This window comes from Manis javanica, chromosome 12 (assembly GCF_040802235.1).
Source record: "Manis javanica isolate MJ-LG chromosome 12, MJ_LKY, whole genome shotgun sequence".
NCBI lineage: Eukaryota > Metazoa > Chordata > Mammalia > Pholidota > Manidae > Manis > Manis javanica.
Window position 1 is genome coordinate 77,175,198 of NC_133167.1, and position 17,133 is coordinate 77,192,330.

At 40.7% G+C, this 17,133-nt stretch overlaps 1 protein-coding gene across 1 annotated transcript in view; it reads left to right on the forward strand.

The window, feature by feature from the left end:
• Window positions 1-17,133, forward strand: part of LOC140845297 (disintegrin and metalloproteinase domain-containing protein 18-like) — a 40,359-nt gene that overhangs the window by 16,558 nt on the left and 6,668 nt on the right. Inside the window, 3 exon segments of the mRNA XM_073219281.1 lie at window positions 12,255-12,360; window positions 13,303-13,485; window positions 15,949-16,036. Of these exon segments, the coding sequence (XP_073075382.1) occupies window positions 12,255-12,360; window positions 13,303-13,485; window positions 15,949-16,036 (377 nt within the window).

Below are 17,133 nucleotides of genomic sequence, written 5' to 3' on the forward strand. Positions count from 1 at the left end.
AATTCCTGGGTCAAATGGTAGGTCTGTTTTGAGCATTTTGATGCACCTCCATACTGCTTTCCACAATGGTTGAACTAATTTACATTCCCACCAGCAGTGTAGGAGGGTTCCCCTTTCTCCACAGCCTCGCCAACATTTGTTGTTGTTTGTCTTTTGGATGGCAGCTATCCTTACTGGTGTGAGGTGATACCTCATTGTAGTTTTAATTTGCATTTCTCTGATAATTAGCGATGTGGAGCATCTTTTCATGTGTCTCTTGGCCATCTGTATTTCTTTTTTGGAGAACTGTCTGTTCAGTTCCTCTGCCCATTTTTTAATTGGGTTATTTGTTTTTTGTTTGTTGAGGCGTGTGAGCTCTTTATATATTCTGGACGTCAAGCCTTTATCAGATCTGTCATTTTCAAATATATTCTCCCATACTGTAGGGTTCCTTTTTGTTCTATTGATGGTGTCTTTCGCTGTACAGAAGCTTTTCAGCTTAATGTAGTCCCACTTGCTCATTTTTGCTGTTGTTTTCCTTGCCCGGGGAGATATGTTCAAGAAGAGATCACTCATGTTTATGTCTAAGAGGTTTTTGCCTATGTTTTTTTCCAAGAGTTTAATGGTTTCGTGACTTACATTCAGGTCTTTGATCCATTTTGAGTTTACCTTTGTATATGGGGTTAGACAATGGTCCAGTTTCATTCTCCTACATGTAGCTGTCCAGTTTTGCCAGCACCATCTGTTGAAGAGACTGTCATTTTGCCATTGTATGTCCATGGCTCCTTTATCAAATATTAATTGACCATATATGTTTGGGTTAATTTCTGGGGTCTCTAATCTGTTCCACTGGTCTGTGGCTCTGTTCTTGTGCCAGTACCAAATTGTCTTGATTACTATGGCTTTGTAGTAGAGCTTGAAGTTGGGGAGTGAGATCCCCCCTACTTTATTCTTCTTTTTCAGGATTGCTTTGGCTATTCGGGGTCTTTGGTGTTTCCATATGAATTTTTGAATTATTTGTTCCAATTCATTGAAGAATGTTGCTGGTAATTTGAGAGGGATTGCATCAAATTTGTATATTGCTTTCGGCAGGATGGCCATTTTGACGATATTAATTCTTCCTAGCCATGAGCATGGGATGAGTTTCCATTTATTAGTGTCCCCTTTAATTTCTCTTAAGAGTGACTTGTAGTTTTCAGAGTATAAGTCTTTCACTTCCTTGGTTAGGTTTATTCCTAGGTATTTTATTCTTTTTGATGCAATGGTGAATGGAATTGTTTTCCTGATTTCTCTTTCTATTGATTCGTTGTTAGTGTATAGGAAAGCTAGAGATTTCTGTGTGTTGATTTTGTATCCTGCAACTTTGCTGTATTCCGATATCAGTTCTAGTAGTTTTGGAGTGGAGTCTTTAGGGTTTTTTATGTACAGTATCATATCATCTGCAAATAGTGACAGTTTAACTTCTTCTTTACCAATCTGGATTCCTTGTATTTCTTTGTTTTGTCTGATTGCCGTGGCTAGGACCTCCAGTACTATGTTAAATAACAGTGGGGAGAGTGGGCATCCCTGTCTGGTTCCCGATCTCAGTGGAAATGCTTTCAGCTTCTCGCTGTTCAGTATAATGCTGGCTGTGGGTTTATCATATATGGCCTTTATTATGTTGAGGTACTTGCCCTCTATTCCCATTTTGCTGAGAGTTTTTATCATGAATGGATGTTGAATTTTGTCAAATGCTTTTTCAGCATCTATGGAGATGATCATGTGGTTTTTGTCTTTCTTTTTGTTGATGTGGTGGATGATGTTGATGGATTTTCGAATGTTGTACCATCCTTGCATCCCTGGGATGAACCCCACTTGGTCATGGTGTATGATCCTTTTGATATACTGTTGAATTCTGTTTGCTAATATTTTATTGAGTATTTTTGCATCTACGTTCATCAGGGATATTGGTCTGTAATTTTCTTTTTTGGTGGGGTCTTTGCCTGGTTTTGGTATTAGGGTGATGTTGGCTTCATAGAATGAGTTTGGGAGTATTCCCTCTTCTTCTATTTTGTGGAACACTTTAAGGAGAATGGGTATTATGTCTTCTCTGTGTGTCTGATAAAATTCCGAGGTAAATCCGTCCGGCCCCGGGGTTTTGTTCTTGGGTAGTTTTTTGATTACTGTTTCAATTTCTTTGCTTGTAATTGGTTTGTTTAACTTTTGTGTTTCTTCCTTGGTCAGTCTTGGGAGGTTGTATTTTTCTAGGAAGTTGTCCATTTCTTCTAGGTTTTCCAGCTTGTTGGCATATAGGTTTTCATAGTAGTCTTTAATAATTCTTTGTATTTCTGTGGAGTCTGTCGTGATTTTTCCATTCTCATTTCTGATTATGTTGATTTGTGTTGACTCTCTTTTTCTCTTAATAAGTTGGGCTAGAGGCTTATCTATTTTGTTTATTTTCTCAAAGAACCAGCTCTTGGTTTCGTTGATTTTTGCTATTGTTTTATTCTTCTCAATTTTGTTTATTTCTTCTCTAATCTTTATTATGTCCCTCCTTCTGCTGACTTTAGGCCTCATTTGTTCTTCTTTTTCCAGTTTTAATAATTGTGATGTTAGACTATTCATTTGGGATTGTTCTTCCTTCTTCAAGTGTGCCTGGATTGCTATATACTTTCCTCTTAAGACTGCTTTCGCTGCATCCCACAGAAGTTGGGGCTTAGTGTTGTTGTTGTCATTTGTTTCTATATATTCCTTGATCTCTATTTTGATTTGTTCATTGATCCATTGATTATTTAGTAGCATGTTGTTAAGCCTCCATGTGTTTGTGACCCTTTTTGTTTTCTTTGTAGAATTTATTTCTACTTTCATACCTTTGTGGTCTGAAAAATTGGTTGGTAGAATTTCAATATTGTGGAATTTACTGAGGCTCTTTTTGTGAGCTAGTATGTGGTCTATTCTGGAGAATGTTCCATGTGCACTTGAGAAGAATGTATATCCTGTTGCTTTTGGATGTAAAGTTCTATAGATGTCTATTAGGTCCATCTGTTCTAGTGTGTTGTTCAGTGCCTGTGTGTCTTTACTTATTTTCTTCCCGGTGGATCTATCCTTTGGGGTGAGTGGTGTGTTGAAGTCTCCTACAATGAATGCATTGCAGTCTATTTCCCTCTTTAGTTCTGTTAGTATTTGCTTCACATATGCTGGTGCTCCTGTATTGGGTGCATATATATTTAGAATGGTTATATCCTCTTGTTGGACTAAGCCCTTTATCATTATGTAGTGGCCTTCTTTATCTCTTGTTACTTTCTTTGTTTTGAAGTCTATTTTGTCTGATATTAGTACTGCAACCCCTGCTTTCTTCTCACTGTTGTTTGCCTGAAATATGTTTTTCCATCCCTTGACTTTTAGTCTATGCTTATCTTTGGGTTTAAGGTGAGTTTCTTGTAAGCAGCATATAGATGGGTCTTGCTTTTTTATCCATTCTATTACTCTATGTCTTTTGATTGGTGCATTAAGTCCATTTACATTTAGGGTGACTATTGAAAGATATGTACTTATTGCCATTGCAGGCTTTAGATTCGTGGTTACCAAAGGTTCAAGGTTAGCTTCTTTAGTATCTTACTGCCTAACTTAGCTCACTTATTGAGCTGTTATATACACTGTCTGGAGAGTCTTTTCTTCTCTCCCTTCTTATTCCTCCTCCTCCCTTCTTCATATGTTGTGTGTTTTGTTCTGTGCTCTTTTTAGGGGTGCTCCCATCTAGAGCAGTCCCTGTAGGATGCCCTGTAGAGGTGGTTTGTGGGAAGCAAATTCCCTCAGCTTTTGCTTGTCTGGGAATTGTTTGATCCCACCATCATATTTAAATGATAGTCGTGCTGGATACAGTATCCTTGGTTCAAGGCCCTTCTGTTTCATTGCATTAAGTATATCATGCCATTCTCTTCTGGCCTGTAGGGTTTCTGTTGAGAAGTCTGATGTTAGCCTGATTGGTTTTCCTTTATAGGTGACCTTTTTCTCTCTAGCTGCCTTTAAAACTCTTTCCTTGTCCTTGATCCTTGCCATTTTAATTATTATGTGTCTTGGTGTTGTCCTCCTTGGATCCTTTCTGTTGGGGGTTCTGTATAATTCCATGGTCTGTTCGATTATTTCCTCCCCCAGTTTGGGGAAGTTTTCAGCAATTATTTCTTCAAAGACACTTTCTATCCCTTTTCCTCTTTCTTCCTCTTCTGGTATCCCTATAATACGAATGTTTTTCCTTTTGTATTGGTCACATATTTCTCTTAGTGTTGTTTCATTCCTGGAGATCCTTTTATCTCTCTCTATGTCAGCTTCTATGCGTTCCTGTTCTCTGGCTTCTATTCCTTCAATGGCCTCTTGCATCTTATCCATTCTGCTTATAAATCCTTCCAGGGATTGTTTCACTTCTGTGATCTCTTTCCTGACATCTGTGATCTCCTTCCGGACTTCATCCCACTGCTCTTGCATTTTTCTCTGCATCTCATCCCACTGCTCTTGCATTTTTCTCTGCATCTCATCCCATTGCTCTTGCATTTTTTTCTGCATCTCTGTCAGCATGTTCATGATTTTTATTTTGAATTCTTTTTCAGGAGGACTAGTTAGGTCTGTCTCCTTCTCAGGTGTTGTCTCTGTGATCTTTGTCTGCCTGTAGTTTTGCCTTTTCATGGTGATAGAGATAGTCTGCAGAGCTGGTACAAGTGACCGCTGGAAGAGCTTCCCTTCTTGTTGGTTTGTAGCCTTTTCCTGGGAGAATAGCGACCTCTAGTGGCTTGTGCTGGGCAGCTGTGCGCAGACAGGGCTTCTGCTTCCTGCCCAGTTGCTTTGGGGTTTATCTCCACTGTTGCTGTGGGCTTGGCCTGGCTGGGGCTGTTCCTCCAAAATGGTGGAGCCCCGTTAGAGGGGGAGCAGCCAGGAGACTATTTATCTCCGTAAGGGGCCTCTGTGCTCCCTGCTGCCCAGGGGGTTAGAGTGCCCAGAGATCCCCAGATTCCCTGCTTCTGGTCTAAGTGACCTGTCCTGCCCCTTTAAGATTTCCAAAAAGCACTCTCCAAACCAAAACAACAACAGCAACAATGAGAGAGGGAACAGAAAGGAAAAAAAAAAGAAAAAACACGCGATTTTTTTTTTTTTTTTCCTCAGGTGCCGGTCCCAGGCACCCGCGCACTGGTCCTGCTGCCCTGTCTCCCTAGCACCAGGGTCCCTGTCCTTTCAAGGCTTCCAAAAAGCACCCACCCACCGGTCCCGCAGGGAAGGAACGCTCAATATTCTTGGTCCTCAGGCACTGGTCCCACGCACCCGCTCACCAGTCCCGCCGCCCTGCCTCCCTAGCACCGGGGTCCCTGTCCCTTCAAGGCTTCCAAAAAGCACTTGGCAAAAAGAGAGAAAAAAAAAGGGGAAAAACGCGCGATTTCTTCCGTCCTCAGGTGCTGGTCTCAGGCACCCACCCACCGGTCCCACAGGGAAAAATGCGGGATATTCTTTGTCCTCAGGTGCCGGTCCCAGGCACCCGCTCACCAGTCCCGCCGCCCTGCCTCCCTAGCACCGGGGTCCCTGTCCCTTTTAGGCTTCCAAAAAGCACTCGCAGAAAAGAGAAAAAAAAAAGGGGAAAAACGCGCGATTTCCTCTGTCCTCAAGTGCCGGTCTCAGGCACCCGCCCACCGGTCCCGCAGGGAAAAACGGGGGATATTCTTTGTCCTCAGGCGCCGGTCCCAGCCACCCGCTCACCAGTCCCGCCACCGTGCCTCCCTAGCACTGGGGTCCCCGTCCCTTCAAGGCTTCCAAAAAGCGCTTGCCAAAAAGAGAAAAAAAAAAAAAAGGGGAAAAACGCGCGACCTCCTCCGTCCTCAGGCACCGGTCCCAGGCACCCGCCCCCAGGTCTCGCAGGGAGAAACGCGGGATATTCTTTGTCCTCCGGCGCCGTTCCCAGGCACCTCCTCACCGGTCCCGCCACCCTGCCTCCCCAGCAACGGGGGCCCGTCCCTCTAAGGCTTCCAAAAAGCGCTCGCCAAAAAAAAAAAACTGCTCCGGTTTCTCTCCACCCGCCGGGAGCCGGGGGGAGGGGCGCTCGGGTCCCGCCGGGCTGGGGCTTGTATCTTACCCCCTTCACAAGGCGCTGGGTTCTTGCAGGTGTGGATGTGGTCTGGATGTTGTCCTGTGTCCTGTGGTCTCTATTTTAGGAAGATTTTTCTTTGCTATATTTTCATAGCTCTATGTGTTTTTGGGAGGAGATTTCCACTGCTCTACTCACGCCGCCATCTTGGCTCCCGCCTCTATATTTAGCTTTTTAAACAGGTTTTGTGAGTACTTCAACTAAGACTCACGCAGATATGCTTGCCTTGACGCAGTAATTATTAACAATACCCCAATATGATTTTGTATTTTTAGAAATTAAGTTAAACTTGAATAAATCAAAATCACCCAGGGAAATGCCCTCACAGTCATTCGCTCATTGAGCAAAGTAAATGTATACCATCGAGATTCAGTGATCTGCCCAGAAGTAACATAAATACAGTTCGTACCGAAGGACGTGGTATGTGGTCCATACGGTCTTCCTAACCACTCAAAAGTTGTCTTTAGGATCCCGTTGCAGATCAGGCACCTTCACCACCGTGCAGTGGCCACAGAGCCCTGGACGTCTGGGCCGCAGCCGCCGCCCCTTCTGGGCGCTGTGGCTCCAGGGCGCCCCTTTTCACTTGCTGTTTTCCTTCAGGGCTTACTTGCATTTGAAGATCCACGATCAGGCATATTTTCAGGAGCCTCGAAGACACGCTCCTTTTTAAGATTAAGTAAAACTTTTAACCACAATTGAGTTACTTGACATTTGACGTCTTTCCGAGTTCTAATAAATAAGAACATGTCTAGCTCAGACTTGACCATTCGTGTATTTCCTCTTCTAATATATACTCTAATGTCCCCACAAAGCTGAGCCAAATGGATCAATAGTTTGATCTTTTGATTCAATTCATTCATTCCCCTTTTATTCATTTATTCATCTCCCATCTGGAGCAGGTATTTCTTCTTGTTTTTATGTTACTAAAAACTAGAAGGCAAACGTCTGCTTTTAAGGTAGTCTGCTATATGAGACCTGTGAATGAACAAACAGTTGCTTATATTTTGCATTATTTCTTTAAGTAAAGTTAAACTTTTAAAGCAACTGTAGAAGTTTAACCAGATTGGTCATATTTTCCCATGAAAAATATATTTACTGAGTATGTGCATAGAGATGAAAGTATTCAATAAAACAGGCATAGCCACGTGGTTATTAGACTCATGGAGCACGTGATCAGGAGACAAAGACAGCAAGTACATAGACACAAAAGAAGCAGGAGGCCTCGCACTGGGTTAAGTGCAGCTAATGAAAAGATGATAGGATGCAGAAAGGAACATGAGGTGTAGTGGACAAGAACAATACTGCCTGCTGCCATCAGACGGTGTCGAGCTACCAGCTTGCTCCTGCAGAATCTGTCTCAACTGCACAGACGCACCTTACCCAAGGGTGCCCACTTCCCACCGCAGCACACATCCGGTTATGCGGTCATATTAATGAAGGTAGGATATAAAGGCCTGGGCAGGTGGCCCGATAGGCACCTGTCAGGCATGTACTCTGGCGGGCTATTCATGCCACCTGTGGGCCGGCATCTCACTTGCCGTCTCTGCTCCGTCCCGCTTCCTCCCTCTCACTTCCAGATGTTCGGATCACTAATAAATGGCTCGCATGTCGTATCTCACCTAGATGCTGGCTTCTGGAGACTCTAACCACTAACAGTTGGTACTCACAGTGATGTGAGGAAAAAGTCTATGAGATAAAATTTCAAAAGTAAATCACTTGCTTCCAGGCCATCGGTGAGCACCCCAACACTGGTGGAATTTGAGAATACACTCACTGAGTGACCTGAGATGGTGTACCCGTGAAGGAGCATGCATTAGGCAGTACTGCTGGGGTGTAGGCGGGAAATAGCAACTGTACAGAAAATGGCATGGGATGGCTATTACTCAGCAACACTGAAATCTAGGAAAAGGTAACAGAAAGGTGTGCATTTGAAATCAAAGTGTGAGCTGGAAGGCTTTTCCTGTAAAGGTATAAAGAGGCTCCCATCTCTTACAATCAGAGGTTAGAAAAAGTTGGTGGAACTCCAGAGAACGTTCAATTCTCAATCAAGCCTGTTTGGCCAGGGTTAGGTTCTGGTGGGAAAAAGAATGGGACCTGCATTTGGGATGGGAACAGATGAAAAATTAGCCCCCCAAATTTTGAGCCTCCACACTTCTCTGAAATTCCTGAATCTGTAGAATGATACAGCCCTGTTCCTTCACACCGCCGCTGTTCCCTAGTAAGAATGGTGAAAGTATCTTCCCCTTGCTTAAAGATAATGCAGAAGCCTGTCACTCACAGCGCAAACTACATCCTTATTCGATCCTGCCCCTCCCCACCCTGGCTGCTAGCTGAAAACAGAGGGAAGGCAGAGCAGCAGGGAGCCGGGCTGTGCTGGAACTTACCCGGGAGTACGGGGACTACTCCCCAACGTAGTGCAGGTCCTACACAGCCGTTCCTACCAGTATCAAGGGAGGGCACAGGGGCCTGGATTCTGCGAGTGCTCAGTCATAAGACTGGACAGGGGAACATTAAGAGTGGATAGGAGAGAGTTTGTTGATTTGGGAGCACTATCCCAAGATATGGGATTTAACATCCTGGCAAGGATCCTAGAAGATAACAAACATTTCCATTGGGATTATTTCCAGAAGCATGGAAAAAAGCACGATGGCTCACTCAAAGTTTAAGTGGCAGAATTGTTACAGGAAAGGATTATAAGGCTCAGAGAAGTGGAGATGCTTGACTGCATATACTGTATATGTATGGCCAAATAATTAGGCCCAACAGGAAGGCCCAAGACATAGGGAATAGGCTGCTCAGAGGAAGGCCAGACTCACTAGACATTTCTACAGTGGCTTTCTCTGTCGGCCAGGGCTGATGGTAGGAGATGCTACTAAAGAAGCAGGCTCATTGAGAGCAATGGGTGTGATAAGATCTTGAAAAATCCAGGCCAGATAGCAGTGCCTGACTGCCAGAAACCAGATGGATAAAATTATTGTAAGTAATAGGGACAGAGTGGCAGACACGGGAAGCTGATCTATACATAGTCAGGGACATGGTTAGTAGAATAGGACTTCTATTCTGTTGTGTTCTTTGGGCAGTCAGCAAGGGTATTACCCAGATTGTGCTATCAAAAGAAATAAAAAATGGGTGACTATTAAACTGAGGAGAGTTGCCTTAATGAATGGCATAATCCCATGTCCAATTCTGAATCTAAGCCAATTTTCAGAAGCAAAACTCATTGACGTAAAGCAGGGTTAAGTGTCCAGAAGGAAAACACCACACCTTGGCAAATGTACATGTGAACAATTCCTCTAAAACACCCCCAGATGGACATTAAACCATTTAATCAGTTATCTGTTCACTGGGGAAATATCTAAGCATTTTGAAAACTGGTGGACAGAGTCTGAATTGATGTAACTACCTGGAAATCCAGGGAATGAATATAGTCCTTCCCAAGTTTCAGTTTACAAGGGGTCCACTAGATCCAAGTCCACTGGTAGTCATTTCTCAGTCCCAAAGGGCATCCTTGGGGCTGGCCCATAAGTGGTTTGTGCAGTACCATTACTAGGTCCTTGTCCTGTGTGGTGAGGCCATGGACAACATGTCTATAACTGTCGGGGGTTTCCAAATACTGGTGCTCCCCTCAAAGGGTGGTTGGCTGTGTAACATCTACATGTAGTTACTCAGTCTGATCCCTGCGGAAGCCAGATGGTCCCCAGAAGATAATAGTAATCTACTGCAAATGCAGCCAAGTGGTAGGTTAAGTAATTGCATCTCCTGAGGTCTCTGCTCGAGCAGATGAGCATGGCCTCAGATATATGGTAGGAGTGTAGCCACTGGTTTGGCAAATATAGTCTTTTCTATTCCTATTTGAAAAAAGAAAACTAGAAACAGTTTGCAATCACGTGGAAGGGACGATGCCGTTAATTTCCAGTTTTGCTTCAGAGCTATGTTTACGCTCCTTCCCCCAGGCATCATGTAGCTGCAGAGATGTAGACATCCCAGAAAATATCACATTGATCCACTCCATTAGTGATTTTGTACTTATCCAGCTAAATAAGCGAAGCATAGGTAGAATGGTGGGGGTCTAAGTAAACACATGTGTTGCAAAGGGCAGGAAATAGACCCTCAAAATGCTCAGGAACCTGTCACATCAGTAAAATTTCTAGGAGTCCGGTGGTCAGAAGCATGACCTGATGCTCCATAGAAAGTTAAAAATTCACTATATGCACCTTGCATCTCGTATGACAAAGAAGGATAACGCTGGTGGGCCTTTGGGTCCCAGAGGCAGCAGACTCCCCATGGAGAAGGACTGCTCAGCTCCATTTACCAGGTGGCATGAAACGCGGCTGATGTTGAGTGACGTGAAGAGCAGGAAAGGGCTCTGCAGCACGTCCAAGCTGCCAGGCGAGCATCCCTGAATTTCGAATCATAAAACATCACTGATCCAATAATATTAGAGGCGTAGGTTGTGAGGGGAAAAATGCCATGTGGGGCTTGTACTGGGCTTCCTTGGGAGAGTGACAGTGAAGTTCCCTGGGGTTCTAGACCGAGGCTGTGCACTTTGAACCAGAGAATGATACCACTTTGACAAAAAAACTGGGCACACTATTGCTCCTCATGAAGATGGCGAAGCTGACTTTCATACACCAAGTGACCATGTGTTCAGGACTGTGCATTATAAGCTTAGTTATGTCAGAGCCACTGAGTTAGATGACTAGATAGACGGGAGTCACTCATTCATCTGGATTCATGCACAAAGAGGTCGCAGAAGAGCAACCCATGAGCGGGAAGTCCAGAACTGTACATCTTTCTCTGCCTTCCCCCTTGGCTTCTCCATCGGTTCATACCTGTGGACACGTGAGGCCTCACTATGACCAGCTGGCAGAGGAGGAACAAGCCTCGGCTCTTGCTGTAGATGTGTCGGCTCATTAAATCGGTTATGAGCTGAAATAGGACAGTAGCCATAGCATAGCCTCACTTGGGGGGGATGCCTGGTCCACCATTTCCTGTGGAAGGAGACAAGGTCTGAAGTTAGGTCACAGATGGCCTCACGGACAATGAATGAGGGCCCAGCTGGTCAGCGGGGTGCCCGGATGCGGGACCCTGGGAAGGCTAGAGCCCGGAGTTCTGTGACGGAGCTGTGTGGATAGACACGTGGGAATAAACAGGAGATGTGAAGATCTCATTCCACCAGGTTAGCAGCCGCCAAAGAGCGCCCACCACGGGAAAGAGAGAAAACCACCCAAGGGACACAATGACTTGGGCGATTACGTCGACCAGCCCCGTCACCATCCGCCCTGGCGCCTGGAGGGTGGACACATTTCTGGGCTTTGTCTTTTTTTATTATTACTATTACTTCTTCTGAGATAACTGCATCATCCCTGAGGTGAGCTCCTCTCTGCCTTGGCACTTGCCCCGTCTGGTCCAGTGCAGCCGTCAAGACATATTTTGGTTCCTTGCCTCTTCACTTAAGGCAACAGGTACCTGAAGGACATTATCTCCTTTTAAATGACTGAGAAAATGGTTCCTCCAAATGTTTCATTCTCACAAAGCATGTATTCCTCTCCTTTCAGCCTCTGACGATAGTTTTCTTCACACCTACTGCCAGGCTTCAGTTACAGCACCACATAATTTAGGTATGGTTTGTAATAGAACTCTATTCAATGTACCAGTTCCTGTGTTTAAGGAAATGGAAATAACCTTAAAATCCTGAGGCTCACATGTCCACCACAGCTATTCTGCTCCCCCACACTGCCTTTGCTGTGACTCCAGACTCGCAGCTAAGGCCGTGCTTGCAATACCGCTTATCCCTCATCAGAGAAAAAGAGTATGTTGCTCGTTGTACTAGTCCTGAAGGTTTCCACCCATAAATGACAAGCGTCAATTCTCTCATTCCATTAAGCAGAGCAGGTTACAATATCTGTCTTAATCTCCACTGGACTAGGAAGTATGCATTCTCACTGGGAGGGGTAGGAAATTGTTTTCAACAATAATATGATTTACTGCAATAGATACAATCCTTTTCTGTTTTCTGTTCAGTAAGCCAACTGTTAACCTTCTACTTGCATTGACAGACACACACAGAGAGAAAATGATCAAGTTCATGATTTTTCTGTTTATGCAATGAGTTTTTATTAGCTTTTTATAGACAAAAATTTTAATCTGGACTACCTGTTTGCATTTTAAGGTGCTCAAGGAGCTCCGTTTGCCTGTTTTGAAGAAGTTAATTCTCTGCGTGATAGTCCCGGAAAGTGCAGTGTTAAAAATTCACAACCATTGCCTTGCAAACAGAAGTATGTATATAAAAGTAATTGTTTCATTGAGTCATAAAAATTACTGTTTCTTGTCCAGAGACAAGATAGAAATGGACAGTAAATCTTATACCAGAAAAACAGTTTCACTTATCATTTTCCATTTATTTTCCTTCTCTGCAATTCAGTTTGCTTTTTCCTCAGTATTGTTCTAATAATGAGACTAGACTAAAGAAAGGCTAGTGTTTATTACCAGAGAGAGGAAGTGCACATAAACTGCCAAAAATCAGAAATTTGTGCTCTATATGGAAATTTTAAATTGAGGTTTTTTTTATTAAGTTGATTGATAATGATGCTAAAGCAAGTGCTTTGAATTTTAAGATGTAGCACTGATGAAACAGAGTTTTATTTTGTTTTTGTTCTTGTTGTTTGTTTCCAGAACACTGCTATGTAAAACAGTACCTATGGATAGCTAACCTTGGAGTAGTGGAACACTGTTTTTCTATCAACTATATAGAATAAAGGGATTATGGCAGAGACATGGGCATAATCAGAAGGGACTCTAGGATGCACGGAGAGGAAATAAATGCCATCAGCCACTGTCAGAAAATGGTGGGTAACAAATGACCAGACTGGCTAACCTGTATCGAAGTGGGCTTAGGTGATGAATTTTCCCAAAGAAGGGGCAAGATACGATGACCTCTCTAACACCGTTGGAGACAAGGCAACAAAGCTGAGCTCTGAAACAGGAAATGAAGTCCTCTGCAATAAAGCTCAGAATTTTTCAATTCTGCTACAGTGCTAATTAATTGGATTGCATTTAGTTTTGTGCACTGTAAGATAATATTATTTTGGCATATTTTTCTGGTTTTATATCATCAGAGAAACAACATCTATGCTACCATCTATTAAGATAATACTTACTTGGAATTAGGCATCATTTAAGAATAAAATAATGAGGAATTTTCTGCTTTCCATTTCCAGGGATGTTCTCTGTGGAAAACTAGCTTGTGTATGGCCACATAAGAATACTTACAAAAATGATGTTCAATCTGCAGTTTATTCATATATTCAAGGGCACGAATGTCTCTCTGTAACTACAGGGTCATTAGTGAGATCAGATGGAAGAGATCATGCCTATGTAGCTGATGGCACTATCTGTGGTGCGCAAATGGTAACAAAACATGTTCATTTATATTTAGCTATGTTAAATTATGTAATTTTATCAGATATGTATTTCACGATGACTATCACAATTACACTGAGTGGATTTGAACCTGGTGCTGCCGCTTATTTCCCATATGATATTAAAAAGATAAACTAAGCCTCCGTTATCCAGTAACTTTGATTTTTTAATTAACTTGTCATCACTCCTTACATGAGAAAAAATGCCTGTGTTTTAAGCACAAGATACCACTAACAGGTGATATTTTTAGATCTTTGAGTTATAACAGCTTTAAAGTACAGAATTCTAATTTAGAGTTTGCAATATTCCATGCTTCCCAAATAAACATAATTGAGCTTTCATTTTATTTAAATTATATGCTTATGTGTAAATCAAAATGTCAGGGTGAGAAGTTTGGAAGAATCAAACAAGAAGTCTGTAATAGGAAAGCATGGTTACAGCGATGTACAAGCTTATGATATGTGCATTTATACATATGAACATTGACGTTCATGTAGTCACAAAATCAAGGGAGAACAAAAATGGCTCAGAGGCTTATTCAATCTGGAAGTATGAGTGCACACATTACAGAAAACATAAGGCATCTGAGATTTACAGAGTATTTCGTGTATATGGCACTCAGCACTTCTGAATTAAAAATAAAACCTAGACATGATGACTCAATTAGCCAGCTTTTTTTTAGTGCCACGCTGTGTGTTATTTTTATCTTTTTTATTGAAGTATAATTCACATAAATATTACATTAGTTTCCAGTATACAACATAATAACTCAACATTTGTGTACACTGTAAAATGATCACCCCAGTAAGCATAATTACATCTTAGTGTAATTAAGTAAGTGTAAAAGTGAATGCAATATTATTGACTATACTCCCTGTGCTGTACATTACCTCTCTGTGCCTTCTTTATTTTATAACTGGAAGTTTGTACTTCTTGATCCTGTTCACCCATTTTGTACCCCTCAACCCTGCTTACCTTTGGCAACCACATATCAAACAGAAAACATCTGTGTCTATGAGTCTGTGTTTTGTTTGATTTGTTTTGTTTTTTTAGATTCCACATATAAGTGAAATCACGTGGCATCTGTCTTTGTCTGAATTGTCACCTAGCATAATAGCTTCAAGGTCCATCCATGTTGTCACAAATGTCAAGATACATTCTTTTTTATGAAACTGGAAGCCTGCGTTATCCAGTAACTTTGATTTTTTAATTAACTTGTCATCACTCCTTACATGAGAAAAAAATGCCTCCTTATCCCCTTCACCTATTTTGCCCATCTCCCAACTCCTCCCTGTACAACCACCAGCTTGTTCTGTGTGTTCATGAGTCTATTTCTGTTTTGTCTGTTTGCTTTTCATGTGCTTTTTGACCATCTCTATATCTTCCTTGGAGAAATATCTATTTTTGTCTCCTTTGGCCATTATTTTTGAGTGTTGGTTTTTGTTATTGAGATTTAGGAATTCTATATATATTCTGGATATTAATCCCTTATGAGATATATGATTTGTTAATCATTTATCCTATTCTGTGTGTTGCCTTTTCAGTCTCTTGATAGTGTCCTTTGACACCTGAAAGTCTTTTTAATTTTGATTAAGTCCAGAGTATGTGTTCTTTTTTGTTACCTGTGATTTTGGTATCATATAAAAAAAGCATTCCCAAATTAATGTTAGGAACCTTTTTCCTGTGTCTGCTAAGAGTTTCATAGTTTTAACTCTTATGCTTGGGTCTTTGATCACTTTGAGTTAATTTTTGTATATGGTGTAAGATAAGGGTCTAAGTTCATTCTTTTGATATCTTGTTTTCCCAGTACTATTTTGTATATAACAAACAAAACTAGATATCTAGTTTTCCCAGTACTATTTGTTGAAGAGACTGTTCCATGCCGTTGAAGAGTCTTGGCAGCCTTACTGAAAATCATTTGACCATATTTACAAGGCTTTATACCTGGGCTCCCTAATCTAATCCATTGGTCAATGTGACCAGTTAACTTTTCTCTTGCCGGATTATTTTGATCAATATCATAATAAAGATTCATGACAATTTACAATCCAAAATATTACTTATATTTGAAACCCAAACAAAATTACTGAATTATGTTCTAATTTTTGAAGGAACAAATAATTAACATTAATCTAACCAATTATTCACAGCAGAACATTAACATACTATAGAAAACTCCCAATGGACATTCTCAATTCAATTCCCAATGTAGGTGTCAAAACAAATTATATGATATCATTACATAAACTATGTCAAGGCGAACATCCTCAGATTTTTTTCTTAAATTTATTGTTTAGAATTTTGTATTGGACTTGCAGAGTCAGAGTAATATGGAATCAAAAGTCTCTACTTGACTAATCTCATATCTACATATATAAAACATAATTATTATATTACATCAAATTTGTGGATGACTATGAAATACTATGTTTGTTTTATTATAGTTTTATATTTACACAAAATAAAACCTGTAAGGAAGTTCATTTAATGGGATATAACTGTAATGCCACTACAAAATGCAAAGGGAATGGGGTAAGTAATTTTTTTTGTAGCTCTAAATTGCAAGTTATATTGTGGGCAATTCAAAGTAAAAATGTATTCTGTTTGGAAGAATTGCAAATCTAGGTTACCTTTAAACTGATCTTGCCTAAAAATAGCTAATATAAAGAAAGTCAGCTGAGCTAATTCAAACGCTATTAAATGACTTGTACTATATGTGTTGAATTTATAAATTTGTAAAAATGAATTAGAACAACTTACAATTAGGTACATGTTTAAATGAAAAACACTTATTCTTTTCTTATGCCAATAAACACACATTTTACCTAGATTGTGAACATATTTTATCACTCCTCACATTCTTCATAATTAAAATGTATGGCTACATAATAATTTACAGAGAGTATACTTAAAAAATGTTGACATGGTAGAGAATTTTCCGATTGTTCTTATGAAGAGGTTTCTAATAGGCAGTGTATCCTCATGCGAAAGAACTTTTTGTTTCCTCTCAACTGCTTCTGTGTTTTTGTCTGGTAATACAAATTTTTTGTTATTTTACATGTCATTTTCATATCTTCACATTTATAATTTTGCTTTTTGTTTTCTTATTTTCCTTAAAGAAAATCAGTGTATACTGCAGTCAACATAAGACTGATCCCAAATTCACCAAATTTACTAGTATTCAACTTTATAATTTTTAAACTGATTGGAGCGAGACTATGTAAAATATCTCGGCATTGCCTTCAGTGTTCTGTGGGCTTTATCTTAATATTAACACGCTGATGTTATCCTTTATGTTAATGTGTTCCTTAACGTCAATGTTATCATCTTTAAATTCAGCAAACAAAATAGCTACACTTTTTATTTTTACTTTCTATAACAGTTATTGGCCTGGTCTTTTTCTTTCTTGTTCAATCATCTGTTTTAAGTCTTCAGCCTTAATGTATTTTATAATATCTCAGAGTTAGAGATTGTAGATTATTGATACTTTGCTTTATTGAATACAAATTTGTTTTCTTAATTTATTTCTATTTGTATTCCTGTTTTATTTTTACTTAAGACTTTTTGGATGTTTTTCCTTTTGATAAAACTTTTTACCATGAAATATGACACACATAAAAGAAATAAAT